The sequence below is a fragment of the Mesoplodon densirostris genome, chromosome 6, assembly GCF_025265405.1.
Source record: "Mesoplodon densirostris isolate mMesDen1 chromosome 6, mMesDen1 primary haplotype, whole genome shotgun sequence".
NCBI lineage: Eukaryota > Metazoa > Chordata > Mammalia > Artiodactyla > Ziphiidae > Mesoplodon > Mesoplodon densirostris.
Genome location: NC_082666.1, coordinates 64,555,427 through 64,580,586, shown reverse-complemented (window position 1 = coordinate 64,580,586; position 25,160 = coordinate 64,555,427). Strand labels below are relative to the sequence as shown.

Here is a 25,160-nt window from a genome sequence, read left to right as displayed (position 1 = left end):
TAATTACCTTGAATTTCAGCATCCTCAAATGTGGCAGACATTATTTTAAAAATTCAGGTCATTTTAAAAGTAAAGGAGGTAACTGAAATTTTTTATTGTGGTAAAAACCACGTAACATAAAATCTGCCATCTTAAGTGTAAAGTACAGAGGTGTTAAGTTCATGTACCTTGTTGTACTACAGATCTCCAGAACATTTTCATCTTGAAAAAAAGAAACTCTACACTCATTGAACAACTCCCCTCTTCCCCCTTCCCCCAGCCCCTAGCGACTACAATTTTACTTTTTGCTTCTAAGTGTTTGACTACTTTAAATACCTCATGTAAGTTAAAATTATGCAGTACGGTTGACCCTTGATCAACAGGGGTTTGAACTGCATAGGTCCACTTATACATGTTTTTTTTTTTCAATAAATACAAGAGTACTATGCCATCTGCAGTTGGTTGAATCTGAAGATACAGAACCATGAATAAAGAGGGTCAACTATGGGACTTGAGCACCCTCTGATTTTGGTATCCTTAGTGGGTCGTGGAACCAATCCCCAGTGGATATAGAGGGACAACTGTATTTGTGTTTTTCTGCCTTGCTTGTTTCACTTAGCATAATGTCCTCAAGATTTATCCATGTTGTAGCCAATGAGAGAATTTCCTTTTTTTTAAATGGCTGAATAATATTACACTGTATGTGTATCACATATACACATTTCACACATCACATTTTTTTAATCCATTCATCTCTTGTTGGATGTTTAGGTTGATTCCACCTCTTGGCTATTGTGAATACAGGTATCCCACATTTTTCAAACGTATGCTTTATGCCACTTCGCTTTTACAAAAGACCTACACTAGTACTGTACCTGTTTTTGCTAACCAAAGACATATGGAAAGGGTTTTTCCTTTTACAAAAAAAGGTAATTGCTTCTACCATTTATGACATTTCAGCTTAGGAAAGGTTTCATAGGAATGTTCTACTTTTGGATAGCTGAGGAAAGCTGTAATGCTATAATGAACATAAGTCATTCTTTGAGATTCTATTTTCAATTCTGTTGGATATATACCCAGAAGTGGGATTGCTGGATCACGTGGTAATCCTGTTTTTAATTTTTTTGAGGACCCGCCGTACTGTTTTCCATAATAACCACCATTTTATTTGTTTTTTTTTTTTTTTTTTTTTTTTTTTTTTTTTTTTTGCTGTACGCGGGCCTCTCACTGCTGTGGCCTCTCCCGTTGCGGAACACAGGCTCCGGACACACAGGCTCCGCGGCCATGGCTCGCGGGCCCAGCCGCTCCGCGGCATGTGGGATCTTCCGGGATCGGGGCACAAACCCTAGTCCCCTGCATCGGCAGGCGGACTCTCAACCACTGCGCCACCAGGGAAGCCCAACCACCATTTTACATTCCTACCAATAGTGCCAAGGGTTCCAGTTCTCCACATCCTCACCCACACTTCTTACTGAGTGATTTTTTTGGATAGTGGCCATCCTAACAAGTCTGAAATGATACTTCATTGTGGTTTTGATTAACATTTCCCTGAGGATTAGTGGTATTGGGCATCTTTTCATATGATTATTTGTCATTTGTATATCTTCTTTGGAGAAATGTCTGTTCAAGTCCCTTACCTATTTTAAATCCCATTATTTGTTTTGTTTTTATGCTGCAGGAGTTCTTTGCGTGCTCTGGATATTAACCCCTTTTCAGATATGTGGTTTACAGATATACTCCCATTCCACAGGTTTCCTTTTCATTCTGTTGATTGTTTCCTTTGCTCCACAGAAGTTTTAAAGTTCGATTTAGTCCCATTTGTCTATTTTTTGCTTTTGTTGTCTGATCTTTTGCTGTCATATCCAAAAGACAAAACAAAACAAAACATTGCCAATCCAATGCCATGAAGCCTTTCCCTTAGGTTTTCTTCTAGGAGTTTTATACTTTCGAGTCTCATGTTTAAGTGTTTAATCAGTTTTGAGTTAATTTTTGTAAATAGTTTAAGGTAAGAATTCAACTTCATTCTTTTGTATGCACATATCCAGTTTTTCCAACACCATTTGTTGAAGAGACTATCCTTCCTGCATTGTGTAGCTTTGGCACCCTTGTTAAAGATAATGTGACCACATACAGAAGGTTTTATTTCTGGCTCTCTATTCTGTTCCGTTTGCCTTTATGCCTGTCTTTATGCCAGTACCATACTATTTTGATTACTGTAGCTTTGTAACATGTTTTCACTTCAGGAAAAGTGAGGTTTCCAGTTTTTTTTTTCTTTCTGAAGATTGTTTTGGCTGTTTAGGGTCCTTTGAGATTCCATATGAGTCTTAGGATTTTTTTTCTATTTCTGAAAACAATGCCACTGGGATTTTTATAGGGATTGCACTGAATCTCCAGATCACTTAGGGTAGTATGAACATTTTAACACTATTAAACCTTCCAATTCATAAATACAGAATGTCTTTCCATTTATTTGTTTCCTCTTTATTTCAGCAACATTTTGTAGTTTTCAGCATACAAGTCTTTCACTCTCTTGGTTAAGTTTATTCCAGTGTATTTTATTCTTTTTGATGCTTTTATAATGGAATTATTTTCTTAATTTCCTTTTCAGATTGTTCATTGTTACTGTATAGAAATGCAACTGATTTTTGTATGCTCATTTTATATCCTGCAACTTTGCTGAATTTGTTTGTTCTAACAGTTTTGTCTGTGTGTGTGTGTGTGTGTATGATTTAGGGTTTTCTAGATATAAGATTAATTCATCTATGACCAGAGATATTTTACTTCTTCATTTCTGATTTGAATGCCTTTTATTTATTTCTCTTACCTAACTGTTCTGTCTAGTACTTCCAGTACTGTTGAATAGAAGTGGTGAGAGAGGGCATTCTTGCCTTGTCCTTGACCTGAAAGGTAAAGCTTTCAGCTTTTTACCATTGGGTATGATGTTAGATGTGGGCTTTTAATACATATCTTTTACTTTGTTGAGGTAATTTCCTTCTATTCCTAGTTTGTTGGGTGTTCTTATCAGGAAAGGATGCCAAATTTTGTCAAATGCTTTTTCTGCATCAATTGAGATGATCAAGTGTTTTTTGTCCTTCAGTCTGTTAGTGTGGTATATTTGATTGATTTTCCTATGTTGAATCATCTTTGCATTCCAGGAATAAATCCTACTTAGTCATAGCATATAATCCTTTTAATTTATTTTTGAATTCTATCTGCTAGTATTTTGTTGAGGATTTTTGTATCAGTGTTAATCACGGCTATCTGTTTACAGTTTTCTTATTGTATGGCATCTTTGATTTTGGTATCAGGGTAATGCTGCCTCATAAAATGACTTAGGAAGTACTCCCTCCTCTTCAAGTCTCTGGAAGACTTTGAGAAGGATTGTTCTTAATTCATCTTTAAATGTTTGGTAGAATTCTCCAGTGAAGCTGTCTGTTTCTGGTCTTTTCCTTGTAGGGAGGTTTTTGACTGATGATTCAACCTTCCTACTAATTATAGGTATAGGGGAGAAAAAAGTTTTCCTTGACCCTCTTAGGCCTGCAGCTGGGTCTGAAAATTAAACTGACAAAGGCATAGTAACAGGAGAAAAGCATACAAATTTGTTTATTTAATATAAAGTTTATGTGACATGGGAGCCTGCATAAGGAAATGAAGACATGAAGAAATGATTAAAACTGAGTATTTTTATGTTAGGTTTGCTGAAAAGTGGACTATCATGGAGAAATATCATAGGTCAAAGAGTATGAGCTCAGTATAATAAACTGGAGGAAACTTAGCAAGGCCTGTTGGTTCAGATTCTTTTCAGCGTACCCTTGCCTTTGGAGATAAGGATGCTTCTTTCCTCTGAAGATAGGGAAGGGACCTCTCACCTGAGAGTTTTAGGACCTGTTTCAGGAGAAGACTGGGGAAAGGTGGTCAGAGTGGCCTTCCTGCTTCTGCTGTCTTCTCAAGCTCCTTCAGCTTAAGATATTCAGTATACCAAGGTTCCTTTTTTGGAGGTAGCCTGTCATGGATGTCATCATAGGCCTGTTTAGGTTTTATTTATATATGATTCAGTCTTGGTAGGTTTTATGTTTCTAGAAATGTATCCATTTCAACTAGCTTATCCAATTTGTTGGTGTATAATTGTTCACAGTAGTCTCTTATAACCCTTTTTATTTCTTCTGTAGCATCAGTTTTAATGTTTCCTATTTTATTTCTGATTTTTGTTATTTAAGCCTGCTCTCTTTTTTCCTTAGTTAGTTTAGCTAAGGGTTTGTTAATCTTTTAAAAAAGCAACTCAGTTTCATTGATTTACTTTTTATCACTTTTCTATTTTCTATTCTGTTTACTTCTGTTCTAATTTTTTTTAATTTCCTTTTTGCTAATTTTGAGTTTAGTTTGTTCTCCTTTTTATAGTTCCTTTAAGTGTAAAGTCAGATTGTTGATTTGTGATTTTTTTTTTTCTTTTCCCAATGTAGGCATTTACTGCTACAAAGTCCAGGAGTTAACTAAGTTTTATTGAACACCATTGGGCCAGGCTCTATGCTATGTGTATACATTATTCCATGCAGTTCTTCCAACCATACTAATATAGTAATCCAGTAGGTAACATGTGCCATCTTCTGGATGAAAACATTGGTATAGAGAAAATACTAAGTAACATGTCTCATTGACCAAAATCTAAGAGCTAATTAGTGGAATAATTGTATTTTGTCCCTGATCTTTCAAGATTCAAACCCAAGTTCTTTCTAGGATACCAGTCTGCCTGGGACACCACTTTCCTACACTGTTTAAGTTTGGAACTTCATAAAGATGTAGCAAAGAAATGCCCAAATATACTGAATCAAAAAGGAAAAAACAAAATAAAACAAAAAAATCTATTGTTCCTTAGTTTATTTAGAGAAAACGGTTAGGTAAAGTGTTTCTGTAAAGTGATATTACCAATGTATGAGCAAGAATCTGTTAAGATTATTTGAATGTCGACTAACTTTGTAGTTTTCACAGTGAAAAATAAATAGTGTCTGGATGGTAGTCTTTTCTTGACAAGCTTAAACAGAAACTGATACCTCTTAATTTTGACTAAGCATAAACTTAAGGTGTAAAAGCAACTGAAAATATTTAGGGCTTTTACATAATGATACAGATCAAATTCTTAGCCTTGGTACAAAAATATTTTCCCATGAGTTGCAAAAGCTGAGAATGAGATCTCCTAATTATGATAATCATACTGCAATTCCACATAGTACCTTTTATCCGAGAACATCTAACCACTCCACAAGCTATAATGAATTGAGTCTAGCTGCATCTCTCTGAAGTAGCATGAGATATTATTTTGAAAGTGGTTAAGCATATTAAAGATGGCTAAAGCTGTCAAGAAAGTTGCTCAGAGTGAAATGAATCAGGAATCACCATATATCTTAGTAATCTATATCCTTGTTCCACAGAATGGAGCATCAGGCTATTTGTTTTTCTTCTTAGAGATTCTCAAATCATCATTCATTTAAAGAAATTATTACTACATTTACTTCTTTAACTGCTATAAGGATACAATTTAAAAAGGAAATCTTGCCTTAAGAACTTTTAAAAATGCACTCATTTAAAACATAAAGTGTGTTTAGCAATTAAGTTGAAAGGCATGTAACAAACTTCTTTTGTGTTCATTAAAAAAAAAAAAAAAAGGCAGCATAAACATAGACTTCAGAGAAATTTAAGTATGTCCCTAAATAGGAAGTAAAAACTCAAGAGGAAGAACATATTTGTCATGAGAATTTTAAGAACAGTAAGACTGCGTTTATGGGGAGGAAATGGGAGATCAGAATAAGAATTTGGAGTCAAGACCTCTGGGCCTTTCTGTGTCACATGCTTGAAAAGCATTTCACCCGCATCTTTGCTCCTGATTTAAAAATGGAAAGCAGCCTTGCTTCACATGTACAAATAGACTTTTCTTGAATTCTCAGCCTGCTTCCTCCTAAGACAGAATCTATCACTTTGGATTCAGGAGCATGAAGTAGTAGGTTATTTACAGTTTGGCAAAACTCTAGAAAAAGATGCATAAGATATAGGTGGCCTGGTGTCAGTCTAAGCTCTAGTCCTTAGCTAACTTCCCTACACAGCCAAATTGTTTTCTTTAATATCTTTTGTTGTTGCAATTAGCAAAATTTTGTCCACACTGAAAATAGGCCTGAGATACTAATGAAGCCCCGTGAAGCTCTTCTGAGGGCAGCTTAGAGTCAGTAACCCACAGCATAGCAGTGTGGTGATATCCTGATCAAGAGCTTCTGTTTAAGACAATATGGTGAGCTTTTCTACAGCATGGACTCTCACAGCATTTCTTACCCTTGCTCAGCACTCCAGACTCTCCATAACATGCCTCCAAATTACATGCTCACCTTCACCTCCAAAAACATTCTTGATCCTCGGCACCTCTGGTTGGCTTGCCACTTCCCTGATCAGGAAGTGAACTTTTACATCTCTAGTCTTTGCCTATTTTCTTCATTACAGGCTCAAATGATAATGTCCTTCTTGACACAAGCCACCCATATTCAACTCTCTCTATCCAAATCCACCTTGTTCGTCATTATGCAACTGACATAGGTCTTCTTTTCCCAAAGAAAATTAATCCATACTTATTCTCTGCTACATTACCATATACATATGGACCAGTTTTTTCTCCCTCACCCATTTCTTCATTCAACATACCTTTGTTGATTTGCCATGTATTGAAAACTAATAATCCCAGTCAGAAACTAGGATTAATGGATGGGATAGACCCACTGCACTGGAGGAGTCCCTGCTTACCACTTCTTTGTCATTTGTCTTTGCATTTGAGTATTATCACTATATCTGTTTCTGCCATGTCTTGAAAAATTTTCTGCCTTAAAAGATCCCTTAATCATGTGTAAACTCTTTCTACCAATGCAGTCATCTCCCAGAATCAAACTCTGGAATCATTCCAACAGTGTTCTATTGGACACATGGGGGAAATTTCACTTTTCTTTGCAAACTATATACTGATCATATACTACTATTAATGTGATATTTTGGAGAATGAAGACATTTTAGGGCTGGAAGGAATCTTACAGATAATCTCCAATATTCTTACCTAACAACAGGAAAATGTAGGCATGGGAAGATTAGGTGACTTATTACAAGTCATAGGTTAAGTTACTAATGGAACCAAAACTAGAATCAAAGTTTTAGGTTTCCTTTTTATTCTCAACAAACTACCCCATCAGTGGGTAATTGAGTCACAGGACATCACTGATATAAATAAATAATAAGTCAGCCATCACCTCTGTTTTAAAAGCATTGTATGTTATTTCTTCCAGAAATAGATCAGTGTAGATATAAACATGACAAACTACATGACATTCAAAGAAGAGCAAACTCTTACACATCAGGTGAAATCATCTAATTAGAGTAAAATTCTAGGAGAATACTAAATTGGAAAAATAAATATAGTTTTTGAAGCAATGTCATTTAAAGGGCTAAATAATTTCATTTAAAATAAATCAAACACAGTAATTTTTCAAAATGGTATCATGCAAAGGGACAGTTTAAACACTTTAATTTCTAAAAGACTAAAGATAGAAGCATGTAAGTTTAGTTATTGACAATCTTCAGTGCCAGAGGCATCATTAAGCTATCTGCAGAAAATGGAAAGGGCTCAGTAAGATTATGAGCACTGTATCATCACAGTACTAGGTATATGCTGAATCACAGATAATCAGAGAGAGAAAGCCATTGGAAATAAAGAACACAGGCATGTCCAGTCATTTGCTGTGGCTGCTGTGTAGCAAATGGGTGCCTTTGCAGAGACCCTAAAGACTAGCCTGGGTGTAAAAGATGTATAAAAAATTTACCCCTGAATTTGGGGTCTTATCTTGGAAAGGTAAAATTAAAAGGGTTAAAGTATTATTAGAATAGATTTAGTTGTTTGATTAAAACACAAGCATATGTGCCTGGAAATAATGAATGGTCATAGTTTGGAGTTAAGAATACAACACAATTTTTAAGTCACTCAATAACTCTTTAAGTAACTTTTTTTTTTTTTTTTTAATCAAGGACATGCCAAAGTCAACACAAAGAATGGAAACTTTTCAGGTTAGATAAGGAATCTATGCTATCTGGGCAGATTACACAGAAGAATAACCTTTTACTACCTCTTGTTAAGAGCAAACTAAATTCTTCTACACCAATTTTTCATTCCAACAGAGGGGAAAAAAAAACAACAAGTTCTAGCTTTGCATTAATAATAGTAGTAATTTATCCACAAACTCCTTTATAAAATTGTCTCCTAACATATTGTCTAAATATCTGATAACAAAACTGTTTAATATTTAATGAAATTTGTTGTTATTCATTGTTTTAAACCTATTTGTTTTCTTCTAATAAAGATTTAGATTTTAAAAAATTTATCTCCTAGTTAATCCATCAAAACCGAGCAAATTTTGCCAACATTTTTACACATTTTATTGCTTTTTTTCCAGAATCATTCTTTGTAGATATGATAATTCAAGGCAAATATAGTTTGGATTTGTTGGCATATTTACTCAGTTTCTATTTCAATTCAAGCTCTGTTCTTTACTATCTCCTTTCACATTCTGGAACAAACCGTATTAACTGAGAACAAAAATACTCTCCTCTTTGATAAGCAAAAACATTTAGTTATAGTTCTTTGCCTTGTTTATTTCTAGTTTAATCTCAACAACCCATATAAGCCATAATTTTTAATCAAACTTACTATTCGTTCAGAGAAAAACTGGAAAGTAATCACTGTCTGTCATACATAAGCATTTTAGGAGACCAGCAAATCTTACACAACTACATTGTAAGATCTCCACAGCCAAAGACATACCTTTAACACTTTTGTAGATGGAAAAATATGCTCATTAAAATGACCCAAAGATATAGTCACTTTATTACTGTTAAAATTAAAAGCAAAGATATACGTAACAATTGGTGTCCCATGTTTCAATATTCTATTTTCCTTAGAAATTAGATATCCATAGATTTTTAGTTATTAACTTGATTTATATTAAAGTTCTAAAATTAATATCTTGCAAATTATGTTTAAACTGACACAGTACAGAACATAATTACAGTTGAATCAAAAAAGATTAAGAGTTATAACGCAATATAGTTGAATACGAAACTACATGTTTTCTTAATCTCAGTATATGGAAGAAACATTAGCTTATCTCACAGTAAACCAGTATAAGAAATTTAGGAATTTAGTATTAACTGGTCTCTTCATTAGAAAATAAATCCAAATCTTAAAAAACAAAATAAAATTGTATGTTTAGTCTCCATACTGAAAAAAGCAAGGAAAAGGTATTCTGTGATTATAACCTAAAATTACCAAACCAATTCATGTCTAAAGATTCACTTTGAGGGCTTCCCTGGTGGCGCAGTGGTTGAGAGTCCGCCTGCCGATGCAGGGGATACGGGTTCGTGCCCCGGTCTGGGAAGATCCCACATGCCGCGGAGCGGCTGGGCCCGTGAGCCATGGCCGCTGGGCCTGTGCGTCCGGAGCCTGTGCTCCGCAATGGGGGAGGCCACAACAGTGAGAGGCCTGCGTACAGCAAAAAAAAAAAAAAAAAAAAAAAAACAAATAAAGATTCACTTTGATGCTTCTGCGATAACATTGTGAGGATTTTTTTTTTCCTTAAAATGTCAGTACATTCAATATACTAGAGTTCAATTTTTTTATTTTCTTGAAATTCTGGGGATATTAAAATTTTGCAAGTATTTATTGTGTCTCTAATTAGAAAATTCTCTTTTTTCCTAAGAGACTTTATAATTTATTAGTATACTCTAGAAGTAGGGAAATATTTCATTTTCTTATCAGTGAGCAGTAAAAGGTTTTTCTCAATTAAATAGCCACCAACAGGACTTGAAACTTTAGTTCTACCACCCCAGGCACAGGGCACTAGAAAATTCAAAGCACACATTCTCAGAGTTACTCTACTAATCAATGGAAATAATATTTTGTACATGGATTTGAGCACACCAAAAGACAAGCAAACAGTATAGAACAACTAACCATATTCCTTGTCATCTCTCACCCAAAAGAGAATAGATTCCCATCATCCTAACAGAGATCCCCAAGTGAACACATCATGAAACCAGACTGCCCATTAGAGCTACCCCAAATGGGGAATAATTTATAGATTATATCACCTTGAGTGGCCTAGGGGTTCAGTACACAAGTCCCTGGAATTGGCTATTTCACACATATTTTTGATACAGGAGAGTTCAGTACCCAGTTGTGGAAGTGGATATTACCTAAACAGTAAGTTAAGCAAAACTACTAGCAAAAATCCAAAACAATAACAACAAAGCAAACAAACCAGAATAAAAAGCACCAAGTCAGAAGAAAACTGAGAGTCAGAGAAGATAAAGTTCAATTGCTATTTGTGATTTCACTCCAGAGGCCACTTCCTGGGCAACTCTGTTTAACTAGTTCCAGCAGGTGAGCACACTACGCATCTTGATGGCAACCTCCAACCCTATCAAAGTGTAATTATTAAGTAGTTGGAAATATGGCTCTCGTACAAACAGAGGGAGCACGTGTTGAAGATTTATTTAGCTCATTTAATGAGAGAAGCATCAAGATGATATAGCTGGTCCAAAAGAGAGGAATAGTTTATATATTTTCTCAGGAAAGACATGAAATAATTTGGTTAGAGATAAAACTGTTTAATGTCGAGCAGGACAATAAAACCATAACTTTTGAGATTTATTTGTTTTCACTGGACAGAAATCATTTTCATGTCTTCCACACACAAATCTACAAGTCAACTTACAATTTCATAAATCTGGGCCAAATTAGTAGTAAATTATGGGTCACACAAAGGTATCTCCCCATAGATAGATAAATTATGCTTTGGTATACCTCTTAGGTTATGCCCCAGCACATCACTGAAGAGACATTTAAACTTGAGATCACTGATCCTTTCCTTGGTTGTGTCCAGTCTACTGATACATTCATCAAAAGCATTCTTCATTTTTATTTTAGTATTTTTGACTTATAGCATTTCCTTTTGATCCTTTCTGCAAATTATCTCTCTGCTCACATTACTCACCTGTCCTTGCATGTTGCCTACTTTCTTCATTAGATCCCTTAGCATATTAATCATAGTTACTTTAAATTCCCAGTCTAAGAATTTCAAAATGTGTGCCATATCTGAGTCTGGTTCTGATGCTTACTCTGTCTCTTCAGACTTTTTTGCTTTTTAGCATGTCTTATAATTCCTGGCTGAAAGCTGTATATGATATAAAAGGAACTGGGATAAATAAGTCTTTGATGTAAGGTTTTATATTTATCTAAGAGTTAGATTGTGTTTACTGTACACTGTAGCTGTAGGTATCAGAGAATACTATTTCCTCTAGGATCTTTTTTATGTCTATTCTGTTGTCTTTGGGTTTTCCTAGTGACTCCTCAAATAGAGCCTGAGGCCTGTGGTACGTTTAGCTGTAATCCCTTTTCTTATGCAGGAGCCCTATCGATGTGATGCTAGGTGTAGGGAAGGAGAGGCATTCTGTAGTCCATGATTAGGTCTCAGTCTTTTCGCGAGCCTGAGTTGGGCATTTTCCTTCCCCCAGGTTAGTTATTAGACTTTGGTAAAACCCCAGTCAGTGAGGCTCTGGTAAAACAGTTTCCCTGGACAGCAGGCCTTGTGAAGGAGAACGGAGAGCTCTGGGCATATTTGAGAGTGCTCACTTCCCCCCCCCCCCCCCCCGTCTGTGCCAGCAGCGTCGGGGATAGTGAGAGCCTGGTGGGGTTGCAGGAAGAAAAACTCATGAAAGTGTGGGGCTCCCCCTGAAGTTTTTAACTCTCAAGCTAGTCCACACTGAATCTCCAGCACTCATCAATTAACAACTTTAAGTCTTCCTACTGATAATTGGCTCCAGATGGGCCTTCTGCTTCTGGGCATCTGTTTTCCGTAAGCTATGATCCTCTGTATCCACCTCTTTGTCTCCTGGGGGCAGCAGTTTACCCTGTGACATCAAGTCTCTGAGGGATCTGAGAGAAGTTGTTGATTTTCAGTTTAAGTTTCTTTCTTGTTGGGAAGATAGGAGTGATAACTTCCAAGCTCTTTATATATCAGATTGGAACCACAATAAGGATAATAATCAGCTTCACAGATTTGTTGTGATAATGACATTAAATGTACTAGATAAGTTAATATTTAAGGCATGGCATATAAGCAGCAGTTAATCAATGACAGATATGTTTATTAATATCCCTAAAGCTGTTTTTTTTTTTAATGAGACAAAATCACTAGATAAAAAAAGTCAGTGTATGATCAGTAAATGTTGGAATACGGCAGGTGTTTCTCACTGGCCGCTCTTGAGCGTGTGAGATCACTGTTCCAACTTGCGTCATCTGGAGAGCCCCACCTACATTTTCCCAAATGAAAATATTTAGTCAGTGTTTAGGCATCATATGAAAAAGAAAAGAAAACTAATCTTCATCATAAAGTGAAATATTCCAAATATTACCAAATTATCAACATTCGGTAAAAAATGAATGGTTCTAAAAAAATGCCAGTGCCTCAGTTACATTTCCTATGCCAAAGGACCATTCTACAGAAGGCCCTTTCTAAAGAAAATGGGTTAATATATGAAATACAAAGTCTGGCTCATAGGAGGCACTCAATAAATAAAGGTTTTATCCTTAACCTAATCTCCTCCTTCCTTTCCCCTAGTGAGGCCAAATTAAAGTGAGTTCTTCAAATGAAATGAAGAATTTTGAAAAGCAAGAGTGTAATTTAGTGAATTTGTCAATACTGGAAATTCAAAGATATTAGTATAGTTAATCTTAGTGTATTCTAATTTCTTTAACTATCTCTGAATGTTATTATTTACATTTATTATCTTATACCCTCCATTTTATGACCATCAAATTATAGGGAGTATTATTTATAAGTGATATCTATTGAAAACATCATCTGTGTCACTAAATACCAGAGATATCACTTGTCAGTTCTCCTTGAGGGTAATAAGCCATCTTTTCTTAGGGAGAAGAAAGGTGGTCCTATGGGAGATGCCAATGGCGCCTCAATGAAGACCTTGAGTCCCTTGAACATTTCTTGTCTCCATCAATAAACATTTAACTACTTACTCAATTTTTTACCTTTTTCAAACTATAAAACAATGTCTCAATAGTGTAGCATTCCACAGACATGGCGGTGCAGCATCTATCATCCAAAATCATCCACAAGTAGAAAGATATCTGGATCCTTGCTACTCAGAGTGTAGCCCATATACCAACAGCATTGGTGTATTAGTTATCCCCACTGCATAACAAATACTCCAAAACTTAACAAGGTAAACAACAAACGTGTTATCTCACAGCTTCTATGAGTCAGAAGCCTGGGCACAGACCTGAGTGACTCTGGATTGGGGTCTCTTCCAAGTCTGCAATCAGCATGTCAGTTGGGGCTGCTGTCACATCAAGGCCCTATTCAGGGAGCATCTGCTTCCAAGCTCACTCACATAGCCAGTAGCGCTTGGAAGCCCTAGCACCTTGCTAGCTGTTGTCCTGAGATATCAGTTCCTTACCATGGAGATCTCACAATAGGACAGTTCACAGCCTGGCAGATGGCTCTCCTCAGAGCAAGTGGGAGAGTATACCCAAGACAGAAAGCACAGACTTTTTGTAATCTTTTCTCAGAAGTGATATCCCATCATCTTTGCCATATTCTATTCCTGAGAAACTAGTCAATAGGTCCAGTCTGCACTCAAGGGCAGGGAACTGCACAAGGATGTAGATCCCAGGAGAGAGGGGGTTTATTGGGAGATATCTTAGAGGCTGCCCACCTATATTGGCATCCACTGGGAACTTGTTAGAAATGCAGGATCACAGAACTAGTGAAGAGAATCTGAATTTTTTTTCTTTTTTTTCTTTTTTTTTTCTGCGGTACGCGGGCCTCTCACTGTTGTGGCCTCTCCTGTTGCAGAGCACAGGCTCCGGACGCGCAGGCTCAGCGGCCATGGCTCACGGGCCCAGCTGCTCTGCGGCATGTGGGATCTTCCCGGACCGGGACACGAACCCATGTCCCCTGCATCGGCAGGCGGACTCTCAACCACTGTGCCACCGGGGAAGCCCGAGAATCTGAGTTTTAACAGGATTCCAAGGTGATCCACATGTCAGGAAGCACTGCTCTAAGGAGCAAGGGCCACGTGCTTTATTCTGTTGCAGAGGCTGCTTCCTCACTTAATTTTACTCACTGGTTAATGTTACTTTCTAACAATTGCAAAGATTAATTTTCCTTGCAACTCAGTTCTCTCATACTCAACAAATAGGAAAAAACGTAGGGCTCCTGAAGGACTACTGGGCTGCAGATAGCAGATTAGAAAGAGTTGAGGGACTGAGGAAGAAAAAGGGAGCAAAAGGACTGTGACAAACAGATCTAACATCAATATCCAGTAATTACTGAAAGAGAAGATTGAGCATTTGTACAAGGAGGGATGTTCAGGACCATGGGGAAAAAGGACGAATGTCCTATTCCCTCAACAGCCCCTAAGTGCATTGCTGAATAATCCTGAATTAGAAATACTCTGTTTATGGTGGTGGCCTCTTACTACTTGATTCTGCTTGGGTTTACTTCCTTCTGTTTACCAAGATAGAGAAGTTCACAGCATATTTTAGAAATAAACTATCAAAAATTATAATACAGAAATGCAAATACTTAAGTGAGTTTTAGACATCTTGATTATTCCCTTTCCAAATACATTTTATATCTCAATGATGCTTAAAGAATAATCTACATTCAATATTTGAAACCTTTCTATTAAAAAAACACTAATAACTTTGGTATAAATATTTTATATCTCCCTCAAATTCTTCTTAGGGGAAAAGATAAAATTCTACTGAGCTTTTAATCCTCTATTAAAAAATGGCCTAAGGGGAAAAATGAAAATCTCTAATCTACTTATTATAAACGTAGTAGATTAGGGAAAGCCTCTATTCTATACCTTCAGTGGTGAACTGGAGCCGACTCCTACTTGGGTGTGGGAGATGTTTGTTAAATTTTTAGGAGTTTTACATACTAGTTTTTAACCACAGTCACAACTAAAACTTAAAGTATGTATATAAACCTACAAATTAATAATTTATATGAAAAAACAAAGGTAACAAATACTCAAAATCATCACTTTGTGATTATTTTCTACATTTTACGATTAATTTTTTTTTTAGGTTATTTAAAATATTTGTTGTATCTACAGGGTTTTCACACTAGGTAATGCTGTACTACTGAGCATCTCTTACCAACCCTGTTTAGTGACATCACATTGGTGGCTTGAAACTGGCCATGGTAGGAGTATTTACAGCACAGAAATTGGAAAATGCTATAAATCAGAACTTGACTTAATTTTGTTGATTGTCCTCAAGACAGGGGAATGTTAATACTACAGATTCAGCTTAAAAGTGTGTCATGTCCTTAGCTATTACATTATCAATAGCACAAAAAAAATTGGTAAATACTCTTCACACAGTCAAAAACTATTATCCAGTTCAGCAAAATTGCTCCCATAACTGACAAACCAGTAAAGTTCAGACGTAACTCGTGCTAAGGCTGAAACAGGCTTCAATTTAATGAAAATAATTTGTACTAGGGTGAAAAACACTTTAACAACAGATCACGTATCAGATTTAAGGATGAAAAATTATTTAGAAAAGAGTAAGTGGATTAGGATCAATTCTATTTGTTAAGTTATGGTTGAAACTGAAACCACAAGTTGCTGTACATACAAGAATTCAACAAAAATGAACAAAAGCAGTCTCTGAGAATCAATTAGTTACAGTATATGGAATTTATAATAAAAGGTACTGTATATTTTAGTGTTATTTGTGAAGAGTGTGCTACACATCTTTTGTATCAGAACAGTTTCTACTACATGCATGTATGCATGTTTGTGTATGTGTACGTTGTGTGCATAGTTTTGCCAGGGAGCCAATTATTCAACATCTACCAGCACACTACCCTGCCTCCTTCCCTCCCAAGGGAAACATGGCCACTGCAAATCACAGAGGGGTACATTACCATATCCTAGTCTTCCATGTAAAAATATCATTTTAAGTTCTAAATTTTAAAAATGCACATGCAGAGAGAACATTTATTATAAGTTAGTGGAAACACTTCTTGGCTGATCTGTGTTCTGCTACAAATGTGGGGAGTCCATGTTTTAGTGACATCATTCCAAATGAATTTCAGCTCAGGTGATTTACAGTCTCTTACATTAGCCAAAACTACACTTTGCATATACATATTAAAAGCTCTCAGGAAAACAATTTTCACTGTACTAGGATATGGAAAAGGAATTGACGTCATAGGCATCTAAGTATCAACTGGACCTAAAACCTGACCGAATAAGGCTGAAAAGCTCTCTGTCTTACTTTGGTAATCAGAGGACTCACCAGCAGACACTATACAGATCTCATGAGCAGGCCTGGTGGCAGGAATTTATGTGTAAGATTCAGGGGAGTCACATGTGCCCCTTTCAAATAAACCAGATGCAGCTTTCTAATTTATCAAAACAACATCAATCGGTCAGCTGTGCTGATGATAGTGTTTTTATGTAGTAGTTTAGTCTTTGGGGAAATTACTCTTCTGTGAGGCTTTAAGAAAAAAGTGAACTGTTTTAGTTAATGTTCAATTCCACATAAAAACAACTCAAATGGAGGAAGACAAAGCTGACTGATATAAAAATGGAATCCTTTGTTGCCCAATTCAAAACGAATTCTGTTGTAAATTTTGAACTGGCTAAGAAAGCAGAGGAAAGCTTTGGCAGAATAACACTGACTTGTAAATGCTACAGGCTCTTCTCCTAAAGCATTCTAAACCAAAAATAGTGGGTGCAAATATTGTAGAGTGTCTTCTCAGACTGTAAAGAGACAGTGATATCCTTATGGGTCCTCTGAGAGAACAGTTAGAGGAGTGCTTTAGAATTACAGCTATTAATAAAACTGCTGGAAATTTTAAGGATGAGTAGGCAGAAAATCTTCTGTATTCATCAAACTGACGATGAGGATTTGGCAAATTTGAAGAGGGAGCAAATTTAGACACGAGGAGGTTATACAAAGGGAACATCCAGATAATCTACTGGGATAAACTACTGGAAAAACAATATTCTAAGCACCCTTACAACAGCTCTTTAAATGAGTACACATAGATGCTTTTTTTTTTTTTTTTTTTTGCGGTACGCGGGCCTCTTACCGCTGTGGCCTCTCCCGTTGCAGAGCACAGGCTCCTGACGCGCAGGCTCAGCGGCCGTGGCTCATGGGCCCAGCCGCTCCGCGGCATGTGGGATCCTCCCGGACCGGGGCACGAACCCGCATCCCCTGCATCGGCAGGTGGACCCCCAACCACCGCACCACCAGGGAAGCCCCACATAGATGCTTCTGATTTTTTTTTTTGTATATTTAGAAATAAATATGGCTAGAAAAGAGGCCTCCCATTAACTACAAATTTGAAAAAATGCTGATTGGTTTCTCCTACTTACACACTAGGATTAGAGCATCACATTAAAAGGTAAATCTTATTTATTTTCCTTTCTTCATGTGCATGATTATGAACTTGCTTGCAAAGTAGTCTTTCTTCTAATTCATATAACAGCTTTCTGGACATTTGGGATTTGGGTCACGGATACTGTGGATTTTATAGTAGGGATTTATAACTGGGAGATGGCTTGCTTTCATCTGATTAGTCAATTCCCATAAATAAAAGGATAAAAATGGTGCAGGAGAGCTTTGTGAGAAAGATGAACACACGGCGCTGTGCAAGCCTGCATGATGACAAGGTGGAGTGAGCAATGTTCCTATTTGGCAGATACATCCAGCAACTCATGTGCACATTTCAGTTAATATATAGACCTATTAAAGATGATATGTATGTTTATCTTGGAGCAGACACAAATACGATTTTTAGTGAAACTCAAATGGCAGAAGCTAAAATTACTATTACCACACAATTTCTGATAAGGTGATTAAAATTCACAGAGAGCTCAAACTTTAGCCATGAGTTTTTTACTAGCTAAGTAATTTGCCGGAGATGGAGCAGCAAATTGATTGGTCTGTCTCCTGTAGAGCTTGCATGGTTCTCTAGTCATGGAAACAATTTTGTAATCAAATGGCCAAAGGAATGACAAACAATCAGAGACTATGTTAGAATGAAGAGTAATCCTGAGACAATCTGATCTACAGAATCTTCTTAGCAAATAACATTTTCAATGAAACCTCAATATAAAAAGCAGACAAAAGTGCTAGGTGGATTCCTCAGTTGAATTAAATCTTCATTATTGGGCAGAAATTAGTCTTTGTTCACAGACTGCTTTCCTACATTCACTGGATCCTGTGGTTCACTGGAGCTCAGAATAAACCCCCAGGATTCTTCTTCATGTATATGGAAGTTGTACATGCCAAGCCACCTTGCCCAAAGGTCAACAGGTAGATGGTGGCAGTGGCAGGCCAGAGCCCTGTCCTGTGTTCCTCACACCATCACCAAAGAAGTCAACTTAGTTGGTAACTCCCTAATTAAATGAAAATGTGACCACCTTCTCTCTTTCTTGGATTCTATTGACCCAATTCATAACCTTTGTATTCTTGCAGTATTAAAATGATAGTCTGGACAAAAACATAGATCTGGAAAAGTTTATTATTAAGAATATTTGCAAGATCTTTTCTGACCCACCTCCTAGAGTAATGAAAATAAAAACAAAAATAAACAAATGGTTCCTAATGAAACTTAAAAGCTTTTGCACAGCAAAGGAAACCATAAACAAGACAAAAAGACAACCCTCAGAATGGGAGAAAATATTTGCAAACAAAGCAGCAAAGGATTAATCTCCAAAATATACAAACAGCTCATGGAGCTCAATATCAAAAAAACAAACAACCCAATTAAAAATTGGGCAGAAGACCTAAATAGACATTTCACCAAAGAAGACATACAGATGGCCAAGAGGCACATGAAAAGATGCTCAACATCACTAATCATTAGAGAAATGCAAATCAAAACTACAATGAGATATCACCTCACACCAGTCAGAATTGCCATCATCAAAAAATCTACAAACAATAAATGCTGGAGAGGGTGTGGAGAAAAGGGAACCCACTTGCACTGTTGGTGGGAATGTAAATTGGTACAGCCACTCTGGAGAACAGTATGGAGGTTCCTTAAAAAACTACAAATAGAACTACCATATGACCCAGCAATCCCAAAGTACTGGGCATATACCCTGAGAAAACCATAACTCAAAAGGACACATGTACCCCAATGTTCATTGCAGCACTATTTACAACAGCCAGGACATGGAAACAACCTAAATGTCCAATGATAGATGAATGGATAAAGAAGATGTGGTACATATATACAATGGAATATTACTCAGCCATAAAAAGGAATGAGGCTGGGTCATTTGTAGAGATGTGGATGGACCTCGAGTTTGTCATACACAGGGAAGTAAGCCAGAAAGAGAAAAACAAGTATCGTATACTAACACATATATGTGGAATCTAGAAAAATGGTACAGATGAACCTATTTGTAGGGCAGGAATAGAGATGAAGATGTAGAGAACGGACATGTGGACACAGAGGGGTAAGGGGAGGGTGGGACGAATTGGGAGATTAGGTTTGACATAAGTACACTACCATGTGTAAAATAGATAGCAGTGGGAGCCTGCTGTATAGCACAGGGAGCTCAGCTCGGTGCTCTGTGATGACCTAGATAGGTGGGATGGGGTGGGGGGTGGGAGGGAGGTCCAAGAGGACGGGGATATAGGTGTACATATAGCTGATTCATTTCACTGTACAGCAGAGACTAACACAACGTTGTAAAGTGATTTTACTCCAATTAAAAAGAAAAAAAGAATATTTGCTCTTTCAAGACCCCCCATTTCAATTTCTACCCTAGACCCGGTTCACTGCTTGTTCAAAAATGACATGAAATTTCAGGCTTCATTCAGTCTAGAGTTGAGAGACCTGTTAGGCTACAATCCTAAAGCATGAGAGACTTATGAAGTACAAAGATGGATTGCATTGCAATAACTGTAATGGCCAGAGTGGACAAGTGAAGAGGAAAAGAGGAAAGGACACTGACCTCTCTTTGGATCAATGAATGAAAACCTTACAAAACAATTTTTTTTTGGTAATGTCCTATTTGTTTGTTCCCTTTAACTTTTTTCACCAAGCATTCACAGAACAACTGTGCTGTGCTAGTATCAGTTATTACCTCGGAACAAACAGAGTAATGTTTGGAGTGTGATTCACCCCATGAAGTCCACTTCCTTTCAGAGATACTATCTTGTGATCTGTACATTTAAGCTAGGAATAACCTTGCTCCAGTTATTCAGTGTTTGAATTCTGTGAATGAATGGGAATGGGATTTCAGGCTGGATTTGCTTCAATACTGCAAAGCTCTTTCCTGAAGTTACCTTATTCTTTCCCTTCAAGTATCATATCACAGCAAAACCCAAGGGAGGGGCGTTCCTGACAGATGGTTCAGCCCGAAGCAATCATTCAGCCCTTGGACAAATACTAATTGTATACCTACTACGTGCCAAGCACTCTTGTAAGGTCTTGGGCACAGAGTGGTGAACAGGACAGACCAAGTCCCCTTCACTGGGATGCTTACAAGCTCATGTGGGACACAGAAAATAATAAGTAAACAATAATCAGCAGGATGATTTCCACGAGTCCTAAGTATTATGAGGGAACATAAAAACATAGAAATGTTGTGTACAACTAAGCATGGGGATCGGATACCATGATTGATCAGGAAGCGGCTCTCCAAGGAGGGGTCACTTAACCTCAGACAATGAGGAGGGCCTCCCAACTCCCCATATCCTCAGAGTAAAGCCCTGGGATCTTATATGACCTCAAGTGAGAAAACCACACATATTTCTGCCCAAGGGGCAAGTCTACTGTCTTTTTAATGGATGGCCAGACTTCCTAAGGACTGACATAGCAACAGTGAGGAAAGGCAGGGCAGCTACTGGAGACAGAAGCCACGCTGTGATTTAGTCCTGTGGTGAATTGTTCCTACTTTGAAGGTTCATCAGCAGTAGCATAATCGCACCTTAGTTCCAAGAGAAAGCAGTGTGAAGTGGCCTGGAGCGCCAGGTAATGGGCAGGAAGCCGTGGGCTCCCACGGTGGGAAGCTGTTTACTCTCTCCCCAGGAGGACACAGGGTTAGACACAGTTAAGTCTGTAATCATTATCAGCCAGATCAACACATTCTAAGTGACTTGCTTCCGTCATTTTTCCTCTAACAGTGGTTCAATGGCCTGTGAATGTTTGCTTTCAGAAGAAAAGAATTTTTTTTTAATTTCAATAAATCATCCATGGTCAAAGGAAGCTTTTGTTACTTCAGCGTCTACTCCCCTCTCATTCATATTGCTCAACAAAACTGAACAATTTTTATGTGATGCAGCCGCTGTGTAGCTCAGACAAAAACTGCTGGAAAAAAACTATCCTAAGTATGTTTTAACCCCCAGTTGACATAGTTGCCGGGAATGTGTATTATTGTTCTCTCAAGAGCTGAACTTTCTCAGATCCTAAAATTAGGATTATTTCAAAAAAAAAAAAAAAGCAATCCATACTTAAGACAGACCTTAAGAGATGTACGAAATGTAAGACACGGCTTCTTTAAGGAACTGAAAGCTTACCTGAAGAACCAGTGGGAAGACACAATAATAGGTAGCAACATAAGCGTACAAAATTAAGGTATACTGTTAGATACAAACTAAAAGGAGGGAGAGGTTAAGCGGGCCAACAGAAGAGGCTAGAATCAGCAAGTGGTGCATGATGGGAGAAGTAGGACTTCAAGAATGAGGAGGATCTGGAGAGCAAGAGAGTCAAGTATTTCAAGTGAGGACAGTAACAGGGACCACGCCCAGAGCTGGGCACGCGCGGGAACATTTTCACAGTACAGGGTGGGGATGTGAATAAATGCAGCTGTGGTTCATTTGCGGAGCTGTCGGGAAATGGTCACACCTATATTGCACCATGCCTACAATGGGCACAGCAAGTTTTATCAGCTACAGATGCCTAACTGAAGAATTTTGTAAGACTTTGGTTCCTATTTATTTTCTAGGCTCCTTAGTGGATGTAAGCAAATTGTGGATGATTTGTAAATATTTGTTGTATTGCTTGTAATTTGAACAGTATCTTGATGACTCATGGAGTATGGGGAGTATTTGAATATGAAGATGGCCAAAAAAATATCTTTCCCCCACACAACATGACTGCAAGGTCACTGCGACAACACCACAAATAGAAAAGCATCTCAAGACTTACTAAGTTCTGCTCACGAATACCTCAGAGAGAAATGATTTTCATTCCTGACCCCCCTATGCATTTTTGGTGCATTTCTCAGAGAAGATAAGGTAGTCACCCAAGGTACTTTATTTAATACCCTAGCAAAACTAAGGGTTTTTAAACTGTACTTCATGCTTTTTAGATTTATACATACATACATATGTGTGTGCATATACATGCACACACACACATTTCAACCTATAATCTTACATCTTTGAAGTCACTGTAGAAATTCCATCTGTCCCAATATCTGTTTATCATATTCACTCAATCCAAAGTTCCCCTTCAGTTATAGATTAACTCCTACCCAGGAAATATTTTTACAATATGAATGCACACATTTGAAGACAATAGGCTTCTTTCTCCCTTATGGCTTGAGTCACTCACGACTGAGTGCCTTTGAGAATTCTAGAAACCCACAAATCTGAATTAGTCCTGGGTCTTAAAGAGAGAATTAGCAAACTCCAGCCTCTTGGGTTAAAGACCCCAACAGAAGAAACTGGAATCCCTATCAAACCATAATGAGTGTGCCTAGGACCTCTGGTGGCCAAATTTGTCTCTGCCTCCCTGTCCAGGCCCTGGCGTTTTTGTAGGAGCCTTATTTCTTCAGTTCCAATAAGAGCAAGGGCTATCATGAGACTTCTTGCAGCCTCCCTTTCCCCACCTTCCCCAGAACAACCACACCCTTGATGTTAACATATATTCCCATTGAACTGTAGGGCCTACAAAGAAATTCTGCTTTGTGGCTGAGAAGACAGATTTCTCTGAAGTAACTTAAAACCATCAAAAAGACTATACACCTAGAAAGCACTTTGGGGAGTTCTAGAACCTTCCCAGAGTCTCATATCCAATTTTGATTGGGACTGCCCTAGACAAATTTGAAGGAAATAATCAGATCTACAGAAAACATCTGTACATTCATTGTGTAGAGTGGATTGGCCTTGTATATCAGCACACTTTTGGATTCAGGGAATATTAAAACACTTTGGTTCTTCTTAAAAATAAAAGCATTATTCAGCATTATATATTTGTCAATACAGTCATAAAAAGTGCAGACCTTTTCTGTACTCTGAACTTTTTTTTGTAGATTTCAGTTTCTTCATCTATAAAATGGGGATAAAAATAATAATACCTATGGCACAGGGTTACTGTTATAATGTAATGAGTGTTGAGGTTTTGTAATGGTGCTTGCCACATCATCACTCAAAAAATAGGAGCTGCTGCAATGACGATGATGATTCCTTAATTTATACATGCCTCTTCTCCCCACCTCTCAATATCCACACACATATTCTCAATTAACATGGATAAACTATTAACCTGGCCAAAGAGAGAATAAGTTTCTTGACAGAATCTGACATTCAATAGGTTATTTCCAGGCAGCTCGGTTAGGGTCAGGGATGCAGGTAGAGTTTTATCGTGCTTTTGGAGCCTGAGGGGGCTGACAGGAAGTGAGTTCTTTGATCAAGACTTCTACCATTTGTCAGCAGTTTTCAAAAAGATCCTGCACTCAAGTGAATTTGTATTTTATTCTATGAATTTAAAATCATGGACTGAAGAAGACAGAATTTAAATGCCTTTTGGGTCTTTCAAGAACACAGAATAGGGTTTCCCTGGTGGCGCAGTGGTTGAGAGTCCGCCTGCGATGCAGGGGACACGGGTTCGTGCCCCGGTCTGGGAGGATCCCACATGCCACGGAGCAGCTGGGCCCGTGAGCCATGGCTGCTGAGCCTGCACGTCCGGAGCCTGTGCTCCGCAACGGGAGAGGCCACAACAGTGAGAGGCCCGCGTACCGCAAAAAAAAAAAAAAACACAGAATAACGGGCAGGTCTCTCCTTTCTCCCTGTCCTCCGCAGGTTAACCTCAGAGCCACAGACGGCAGGCTCATGCGCCAGTTGCTCCTGATCAATGAGAGCATTGAGTCCATCAAGTGGATGATTGAAGAGAAAGCCACCATCACCAGCCGAGGCAGCAGTCTCAGTGGCAGCCTGTGCAGCTTACTGGAGAGTCAGAGCACCTCCTTATATGGCAGCTACAACAGCCTCCACGATGGCAGCGACGGGCTGGATGGCATCTCCGTGGGGAGCTACCTGGACACTTTGGCAGATGATGTCCCAGGCCATCAGACCCCGTCAGACTTGGACCAGTTCAGTGACAACTCAGTCATCGGGGACTCACACGCACTGCATAAGCGTCCCAAATTGGATGCTGAATACTACTGCTTTGGCTAACGACCCAGTTTTTTGCATGGGATTGGTGTGCAATTAACTTGTGTTTATCCTTCTTCTCCGCTGCTATATTTTTGGTGTGATTTTTTTTAATATGACAACCTTTTAAAAAGAAGCTTATTTTGGACGGCTTGATGGTATTTCTGTTGCTCCTAGTATTTCTCACCTGGATTGATTTATCTTTGTCTCTCTTACGTCTCTATTTTTATTTATTACAGTGATTTTTCTCCCTTCTTTCACAGTGGCACAAATAAGGTAGGGGGAAAAGAATAAGCAATAATTATGTTTTTGCTTCTGTTTTCAGGGCAAGGGGTCAGGGATTACAAGATAAACTTTGCTAAATTTTACAATAAACCAAAGTCTGATAGTAGCTAATTTTGTTGCTTGTATTCTTAAATGTTTCAAAGATTCATTTTCCAGAAGACACTGAGGTTTATTACTGTTTGTATGTTAGGTTGAACAAAATGCTTGGGACAAAGCTAGGCATTATTTCTAGGCCACAATGCCCTAGCATGAAGTCAACAATACAGTAGTCACACAATTCTCATGGCAATCATTTGGAAGCCCCAACTCTAAGCAATCTGTTCAGTTAAATTTGCTGTTCATAGATCAGCATTTTGTCGTCAGTGATTCTAACTCAAGC

At 37.9% G+C, this 25,160-nt stretch overlaps 1 protein-coding gene across 1 annotated transcript in view; it reads left to right on the top strand.

The window, feature by feature from the left end:
- Positions 1-24,887, top strand: part of LURAP1L (leucine rich adaptor protein 1 like) — a 48,294-nt gene extending 23,407 nt beyond the window's left edge. The window contains exon 2 of the mRNA XM_060101161.1: positions 24,146-24,887. Coding sequence (XP_059957144.1) covers positions 24,146-24,520 — 375 coding nt within the window. The 3' untranslated portion in view covers positions 24,521-24,887. The remainder of the gene's footprint in view (positions 1-24,145) is intronic.
- Positions 24,888-25,160: the final 273 nt, after the last annotated feature.